This window comes from Pygoscelis adeliae, unplaced genomic scaffold, assembly GCF_000699105.1.
Source record: "Pygoscelis adeliae isolate BGI_AS28 unplaced genomic scaffold, ASM69910v1 Scaffold124, whole genome shotgun sequence".
NCBI lineage: Eukaryota > Metazoa > Chordata > Aves > Sphenisciformes > Spheniscidae > Pygoscelis > Pygoscelis adeliae.
In genome coordinates, this window is record NW_008824791.1 from 4638363 (window position 1) to 4647787 (window position 9425).

Genomic DNA, 9425 nt, shown 5'->3' on the forward strand with positions numbered 1-9425 from the left:
AGAGATGACTCCATCTAATAGAAAACAATGGTACCACAGGAATACATTCATTATTGCATTGAACTTCTAAAAAGAAGGAGGCATCTTCTTTCTTCTATTTCACTTTGCTTCTGCTACTTAGTGAAGTAAAACAGTACATGTATTCCCCTGAACTGTCTTATTTCTGTAGACATTCATAAGACTGGTGCAGAAAATGGAGCCTACCTGGCAGTATCTTCTCAGTGGTAGAAAGTAAAACTGATTAAGAGAGGAACATTCTTCAAGTTCCTAGAAAAGGCTGTTGGCTTCTTCCATTTATGATCAAAAAGATCCTAGAAAAAATATGTCCAGTCTTTAACGAGGCTAGGAAATTGAAATAACCAAAATGGGATGTGATTGGTCTTTTGAATTGAGGTGCCACCATTACTTGCTTTTGCTGCTGAAACATCGTCTGGCTCCTAATGGCTTCTAACATTGTGTTCCTACCTACATTGATCATTTAATACCAGCATCTTCTTTCTGACAAACCACAAACACTTCCAAAACTTGACCTCTTCCCTTTATCGCTTTTGATTAAGAAGAGAACTATCTGCAGGAAATGCCCTACAAACCACAAAGGATTATCAGAAATATAATGATGAGTGATTCGGGGACTCTGTGGCTCTGCTTGTGTTCCTCTAATCTGATCTTGGTCACTCTTCCCTTCGCCGCCGGAGCTTTGCCGTAGTTTCTTCTAGTCGGCTTCTCCAAGCAGCGATAATGGCATCATCATCCATCTCTTCTTCCTCTTCTTTACGCATGCTTCGCCTGTACTGAGAGAACTGTCTAGATGCAAATCTTTCTTCAGTTTGTTCCACTTTTGCCTCCTTCTTTCCATCCTCTTCAGACTTTGAAAAGCTCTGGGTGAACTTTCTCTTAGCTCCAAATTCTGACATGTCTGACCTGGCCTCCTCTTCACACGCCTCCACGTGATGAGATCTAGCTCGACTCTGTGTCGATGGTTCAGGGGATTCAGAGTCAAAGGATGGCTCAGGTGTTCGGCTGAAAACATGCAGCTCTGGGCTCTCTTCTCTGGGACTTGTTGTCTCACTGACCCTTGACCTTGTAAACTTATACATCTTTTTGTCCTCTTTTGCAGAAGCAGAGGAAAATCTTGACATGGTTCTCAGTGAATCTCCTTTTGACTCGTAGGAAGAACAGCTGTCTAGCTCTTCTCTTTGGGATCTGGAAAATCTGTAACTGGATGTTTCAGAATCCATCTCTCTAACTTTGGATGATCTGCTATATTTCTCTCTAGCCTTCTCACTTTGATCGTAATATGATGGTGGTTCTCTTCCTGCTCTCAGGCCACTGAGCCACTTGGTAATATCAGTCTCTATCTCTGATTTTGCTGCACTTGTGTTTGCAGGTTGACTGGACAGATCAAAGACTGTATCAGTTCTGTCAAGATCTGCTTGCAAGGGGCACCTGTGGCTGTTTGTTGTACTCTCTCTGTCATCTTCTATTTCATTTTCCTCTCCTTTGGTCATCTTCTTTTTAAATAAAGTGCTGCGTTTATTGTCTCTGATTACCTTTTCAATTTGATAATCTGACATTTTCTCTCTCATTTCCATTTGCATCTCCTTCTCCTTCCTCCTGAGTTTCTTTAGGTCAACCTCATCAGCAAAGAGGCTGTACAGTGGCTTGCTTGTCTGTGTTGTCTTCATGTTTAAACTCGGTCCTTCTGTCCTTGCGCTCACTGAGGTATTGCAAGACAGGACAGACTGAGACTCAGCCCTCTGCATGTCCTGCTGGCGAAGCTGAGAGGTAGCAAGAGATGAGCCGCTCTGAGCACTGAGAAGAGAAACCTTATCATCATCTACACGCCTGCCAAGGTCTCCTGACATTACGCTGGAGGCCATTGCAGACGATGGACGGGACAGCATCATGATCTCATTTTGCTTTTGAGCAATGGTTTCACTGACCACATTAGCGATCCAGTTCTGAATGCTTGCCATGGATATTGTGTCACCTGGGCCAACTGGGAGATTGGGAAGAGGTATACTTGGCATCTGAGGCTGCATTGCCCCCGTGCTGCTCCTGGTCTGTGACAAAGATGAATGATTTGTCTGCATGCTCAGTGCAGAAGCTGTATCCTCGGCACCGCCCGCAGAAGGTGCTGAGGGCCAGAAAGCTGACAGTGGGATACTCCCACTCATCGTACTGTCTGTCTCCCAGCTGCACATGGACTGGCTTTCTTCTAAAATTTTCTTTGAATGTTCAAGGAGCTCTACACGCCTCTGCTTCTTTTTGGCTGAAGCAGAATCCTCACTTTTGGCAAACTCCACAAATTCCTCCTTGCTTTCACTGCCCACCTTCTTCTGCCTCTTCATTTTCCAAGCCTGGTAAGCAGTCAGGTTAATATCTGACAAACTCTTCCCTTCTGTCCCCTCCCCACCTGCCTGGCTGCCATCTTCTGCTGGAGATGGTGCAGAAGATGATGATGATTCTAAATCCTTCTTGTGAAAGCCAAACTGGATTCTCTTGACCTTCCACCTTTCTAGAGGAGTCAACTTGTCTTTGTTCTTTTGGCAGAAATTGTAAAAGGAGCTACTGTCTGAAAACACGCTCTCCTCGTCCTCATCCCTCTCCTTTCTTCCTGTTTCTGGGGATTGTCTCTCCCCACCAATTTTATTCTTAGAACGATACCTCTGAGCAGCTTCCTTCTCAATCTCCAGAAGCCTTTGGTTCCACATGTCCCAAGTGCTCTCTGAAGACATAGAGCCTGTGCGGCTCCTCCTCATCCTGCTAAAGCTACTGGCTTCCAACTGTTGCTTTAGGGTTCGGATCTCAAAACTGCTCACACTCTCAACATCACTGAATTCACCTGATGGGTAAGGTCTTCCTCCCATGCTGGAATCTCCATCCTCCTCCCTGGGTGGACCCTCCATTTGGTATTTCTCATTTCTGCACTGCCAGTCATGGATCCTCTGTTCCACATCCTCCTCAGATTGTTCCCCTTCCTGATCCAGAAGCTTTGGAGAAGTTCTTTTTCCATGGTTAACTCCTGGTTCCTTTGCAGGCAGGCCTTGTTTCTTCCTCCATTCCTTATACAGCTGTTCCTCTTCCTCCTCACTGATGAGGGTGGAGTGTTTGGAAACCCAGCTAGTTTTTCCCGCTGATGAAGAGCTCATAAGACTACCCAGCAGGCTGCTGGTGTCCTCTTCTTCTACTGTGATGGAGTGGGCTTTGGCTCCCATGATGCTTTCTGAGTCCCCAACTCCAGACAGCTGGGAAGAAGTCCCTGCATGGGCAACAGGACTTTGACTAGGAGTGACTTCTTCGTCTCCAGTATGCTCCAACTCTCGTTCCTCTAACAATTGCTCGTTGAGCTCCCTTAGCTGCTTCAGAAAGCCATCATTGGGGTAAATGGCACGCTTCTTTCTTAGAGTCATCAGAGCCTCCAGAATGGTCATATGGTGGTAGATCATCAGGTAAGCAGCCACCAGCACAGCTGAGCGACTGATTCCCATTTCACTGCTGACAAGGATTTTGCCTACAGATATTGAATATAAAAGTAATTAGCTATTTCAAATAACAACATGAGGTTGCTCTGATATGTAGCACAAAAGCATTCTCTGAATAGTGTTAAAAATTAGACAGATTATATGCTTCAGTGACTGAAACCAATACTAATTATTTGTTAGCTTTGTCTTAATAAAAATCTAGATACGTATGAATAATAACCACATTAGTTTCAAAAGCTGTGGGCAGGCACATTTTAAAACAATCTAAATAATATTTGTATTTTCACCTATACACTTCACTTCCCCAAATAATCAAAAATTTATAATAGGTATTAGAAAGACAAGTGATACAGTATTCTTGACTTGCTGGCTGACTTAGGGTAAGAGAATTAAGCTTTCCATGCTTCAGTTTCCCCATATGTAAAAAGGGAGATTCTAGCATTAGCCTCCAGGAAGGTATTGGGAGGATAAGCAAATAACTTAATTTTTTATAAAGCACATTATGGGACTTAAATACAATTTTATACTAATTTAATTATATTTTTTGCCAGAATCCAGATCTGCAGTTTTGCAAGGTACACTCAAACAGTTACACATAGACTGGCTGAAGACCAGAGTCATAGTACATCTGAGAACAGGAGAACCAAGCAACTAGCAGAAGAGAGCTGATTTTGACTCTGACAAACTGATACAGCTGCTCCAAATTACTGGGACCCACCGTTCTGTAAATAGTGACTGCAAGAGCTAGAATCAAAGCTGAGGATCTGCTTTATTTCATGGCATTTACACAGAATGCAGAAAACTAAGCTTTGGCACAGAAGAATTGTTTTTTATTTTTATGGCAAATTACAGTTAAAGAAAAGCTTGTAAATATGAAGAGAGCTTAAATGAGGCTTTGCTAGCCTGCAAATAACTGAAATTACGTTTCAAAATGTGTGATAAACTCCAGTTTAATCAAACTGTTTGCACTGAAACTTAATGAAGCCAGTTTAAACACCACCTTTCTGACTGCTGATATGTTACCATAAGTATTTACCTAATGTATCTATTCCTACAATCCCGAAATGTCTTTTACACCTTTCTTAGTATCAAGTCTCAGTTGCCTTCCGAGTGTTTTAGCAGCCAGTAAAGCCTATCTAACAGCTCACCAAAAGGGAGAGATCTCATTCCTCTGTTTTCTTCCAAGGCTCCTCTGTCTCCCTGCATCCTTTCCCGTGTCAGCTCTGGTGCTCACCGGGCCCTTTAATGAGCCAGTTCAGCTCACTAACCCAATGGAAAACCACCTCTTCCCTGCTGGGCTGTTGTTTTTGCTGGGTTAGCGAGTTGAAGGGTTGATGAATGCCAGCAGCAGTAAGCATCTGTACTGTGCCAAGGGTAGCAATGGGAGTTATGAGGAAGAACATAGGTGGGTAGAGTGTCCCTCCTCGTGTTGGTGGTGGTGAGCTATTAAAATTGGCTCAGCTTTTCTTGCGTACTAACAAAACTTCTCACTTTTCTTACTGCCACTTCTACTAGGAGGTAACCTGTTGTCACTCTACAAAAATTAAATGCATTGAATACATATATGAAGAATGTCAGTGATATCACTGAATGCGGTGTTCATTTTCGTACTGAATTCCATAAAGATATTTCTAACTGTCCACTGAAGCTGCAACAAAATGACCAGTATGCACTGGCGGTCCACAGAATAACAGTTGCCATGGCATCGGAGTCCAGCAAATTATACAGTAGCCGGGGTGTAGACATCCAGGGGTTCAACCCAGCTGTCTGGATTGTTCAGGTAAGTCAGCCTGTTCTTTTGCAGTAAGCATCCTGGCAAAACTGAAACTCACAGTGTACAGGAATATATCTCTATATAGTATTATATAATATCGATATAAAAAGATTGATTTATTGGAGCGGGGCTTCACCTCTTTGCAATAGGAGGGTATTTTCAAAGCAGCTGAGGGAGGTGGCTCACAGCCAGTTTGAGTCCGAAAACGTGGGGCTTGCAGCGGGGGCTGCTGGGCTGCCTCCTCTCACTAGTTTGCCCCCTCCTGTTTCGAATGAGGCATGGCAGAAATGGGCAAGAAGTGTTCACCGTAACTGGCTGCAAAGAGCAAAGTATCTGCCTTCTACCCAATTACAAATGTGGCATCGTCTGTCTATCAGAGTAACGCTTCCACCCATTAATTCCCAAGCATTCTGGAACCACTGTAATCTTCTCCTCTTACCCCTGTAAGTCAGCAGTGCTTCGTCAAGGAACTCTGCAGCTGGGCGGAAGTGTTTGGAGATATCCATATCTGGAAAATCATCCACCTCAATGCCCAGGTATTGGATATTCAGACCGTTGTAGAAACCTGGTCCTGTGTATACGCCTGTACCATGAGCTGCATTCAAGACATGCGTGATCCCCAGTCTCTTCAAACGGCTTTTGTTGACTGCAACACTTCTTCAGAAAAGAAAGAAAGAAGTTAGGTATCAGTGCTCCTATTTTGCGTAGGAAAGAAGCTGTCTGCTAACAGCGCTACAGAGCTCCACGTCTGTGTTACTCATCCAGCACGTGGCTCCGCTCAGACCGTAATGTCCTTTGAGAGTTCTACAGGTATTTCTTTCCAATATTCACCAGGAAAAGAAAATGAGAAACTTGCACTCACCAGTAGAGCTGCATGCTCAATTTCCACGCCAGCTTGATTTTAAACTCATCCTGCCATCCTAGGTTCAGGCTGTTTACTTATTTCTCAATTTTTATCACTCCGAATTATGTTTTACACTATATCCCCTCCTAATTCTTTTCTGGTCACTTGCACAGGTGTCTCAGACAGCTGAGCCATGGTGCAGAAGACCTAACCATTTCCACTCAATACTTGCTACGGCATTTATTTTTTAACTCTCTTTTACATAACAAAGACTTTAGTCCCAATTTCAGGGCCAAATTCCAGTCAGAACAGTGTAATTTGGGCTCATTTGCCTTTTCCTCTCCTAAACTGTCGAAGCATCAAAATAGCATAGGAAAGCTGCTGATACTATTCCAGAAGTATTTACTTTTCAGTGCACAGAGATCTTTGTGAGCATATTCTGAAAAACACTTTGGGGCTCTCTAGGGATGAAAGGTATTAGATGCATGTAGTACATGTTATGCCTTCAATGGTTCCATCTGACGCTTCACTGGGAATCTCGTGCGACTTGATGACAAAAGCTGACACTCACTTTTCTGCTATGAAGACATTAGGCCAGACTTCATCCACAGCATCCCTGGGGGTCTCCAGCCTGTCCTTCACGAGTGCCCTCTGCAAGTCCATCACACACGGCGTGTTAAACAAGCTGGTGTCATCAATCTTTTCCTTAACTCGGTTGTACAGGTCTTCCACCATCAATTGCTGCGCAGACTCTAACATCCTGGGACACGCTGAATCTACCGTGGTGTCCTTTGTCTTCAGTTCTGGAATAAACTGACACTGTAACTAAAAGCATGTAAAACCAAAGCAAATATATGACCTGTCATCCTTTGTTCCTGGGACAAGCCTCGTGGCTTGCTTTTTTCCCCAGTAACATCACACCGTCCTGTCTGCAATGTGTGCGTGTACATGCTTATCTAGCAGCCTCAAGGTAGTTAGTAATGGGAAGAGCATATTGCACTGTCCTCTCAGTCCAGAGACCCACACTGGCCAAAGGCCTGGGAGTTAAGGGCACGCTCTTTCTAGCCCCAAAAGAATGTAGTTGCTCTCTACAGCTTCCCGAGGAGGGGAAGTAGAGAGGGAGGTGCTGATCTCTTCTCCCTGGTATCCAGTGATAGGACACGTGGGAATGGTTCAAAGCTGCACCAGGGGAGGTTTAGACTGGACATTAGGAAACATTTCTTTACCGAGAGGGTGGCCAAACACTGGAACAGGCTTCCCAGAGAGCAGGTTGATGCCCCAAGCCTGCCAGTGTTTAGGAGGCATTTGGAAAATGCCCTTAATAACATGCTTTAGCTTTTGGTCAGCCCTGAAGTGGTCAGGCAGTTGGACTAGATGGTCATTGTAGGTCCCTTCCAACTAAAATATTCTATTCTATTCTATTCTATTCTATTCTATTCTATTCTATTCAGTTTGTTGCAGTGAACAACAAGCAATCAAACTCTATTCACCACTGTGGTACACGATTCTGCCACAGATTCAGTGCACAACTTCAAAGGAAGTCACCAAACCTTTCTGTAAATTGTTATTCTTTGCAGTTTTCACCTCTACCTCAGGTGGGGTTTTCTCATAAAGACTTTATCATTTTAGGATCTCTGGATGACAAAGGCAAAACAAGGGCAACTCAAGTCTCTATTACTTACATAGTTCTTTTACCCTTCCTCTTCTTACCTTCATTGATTATTTGTTTGGCAGCCACAGCAGACGACAGATGGATTGGCTCCATGAAGATGCTCTCTGTATCAGTGTCCGATACCACTGAATACCTGCCAACCAACCACACTGCCTATTAGGCAAATGCCCTCCACTGGGATCCCATCTCCAGGACATTAGTCCTTTTCACCCATTCCGGAAGACAGCAGCAGGGAACCGGAGCAGTGCGGATCCTTTGATGGTATAAGGGAAGCCCCAGCTCTTCTCCCACCCCTCAGCCCCACCCTGCTCTCCTGCGTGGCCCTACAGACTTCAAATATGCCTTGGTATCCTGTGTTTGCAGGACGTAGACAGGTCCCATGGGGAGGAGCTGCAGTGGGCTGGGAGTGCAAGAGAATGGACTGGTGGAGGAGTTTTTGGGTAGAGAAGATCAGTGGCTAGTTTGAGACTGGGAGGGGGATGGATCACAAGGAATAGTCTCACAAGTAGCTCTCACTTAGACAGACAGACATAAACACTGTCCTAACTAGAATTTATTGAACAATTCAAAACAGATTATGCTAGAAAACTGTTGGGTATTTTTTTCTGTTAGCTAATTGCCTACAAGCATCCTTGGAGTTATCACAAGCTGCAATGCAAGCATTAAGATTGAAGCCTGTGAATCTCTCCCTCAGTACTCAGTACCTTGGTCACTTCATAGCATGAATCTGTGGTCAGTACCTCCACTCACATAGTGTTGTCTAACTGCAGGTCAGAAACAACTATGAAACCCACAAACACCTTTGAAGGGAGTTCTTTGACACACAGCATGATTTACCTAAGTTTTTTTAAGAAAAAAAAGGGCCACAATCTTGGAAACAAATATATTTCCATCTGGGTCCACCTGTACAGTCCAAGTAAACCTTCTCTTCTTACTTAGACCATCTTAACAAAATATTTTACAGAGCTTTGTCCCTGATGCACACCCTCTACATTTCCTTCCAAATAGATGGTACAGATCATTAGGACAAGTTTGCTGCCATCACAGAAGCTATCTGGCAATGCAGGCTTGCAGTACTTGCAACACACTGGTTTTGTGTAATGAAAGCAGGAGAGGGAGGGTGATTAATGTGCAGTCAGGGTGCAGCAAAGTGTCTGGAGAGCTAAACTGCTTTCATTCTCCAGAATCAAAATGGAGGGCACAGCCATCGGAAACCACTTAATGGGCTCCTCTAGGTCATTTAGTTGGGTTCCAGCACTTGTCAACCGTGACTGAAAGTAATCCTTTTCTAGCTCTTCAAAGGAGTTTATGAGATGAGCAAGGGGAGTCTCAGTCTCATTTACAGGAGCTGACACAAATTTGCAGCTATGCCCTGCCTTCAGTTCCTTTTGCTGTAAAGGTTGCCTCCAAGCTCAATAAAAAGATAACAGTTGGTAATAATCTTCCACCACAGCCTCAACACATTTTACCTGTATCTGCCCCAAGCATCCACGAAACACACAGGTGCAGAACTGCCCAAGCCTGGATGCTTCAAGGGCCTCGTTCTGGTTGGGAGGGATCTTGCCATTTTCATCATTGCTTTTGGCATTGACAGCAAGAAAAAAAGGAAGGGAAAAAAAAAGGGAGGGGAAGGGAGGGGAGGGGAGGGCA

General features: G+C 44.2%; 1 protein-coding gene across 1 annotated transcript in view; it reads right to left on the minus strand.

The window, feature by feature from the left end:
- Window positions 1-6: 6 nt before the first annotated feature.
- The window catches only part of DUSP27 (dual specificity phosphatase 27 (putative)), an 11634-nt gene continuing 2215 nt past the window's right edge, over window positions 7-9425 (minus strand). The window contains exons 3-6 of the mRNA XM_009323904.1: window positions 7814-7908; window positions 6675-6906; window positions 5699-5916; window positions 7-3514 (exon numbers count right to left, since the gene is read on the minus strand). Of these exons, the coding sequence (XP_009322179.1) occupies window positions 672-3514; window positions 5699-5916; window positions 6675-6906; window positions 7814-7908 (3388 nt within the window). The 3' untranslated portion in view covers window positions 7-671. The remainder of the gene's footprint in view (window positions 3515-5698; window positions 5917-6674; window positions 6907-7813; window positions 7909-9425) is intronic.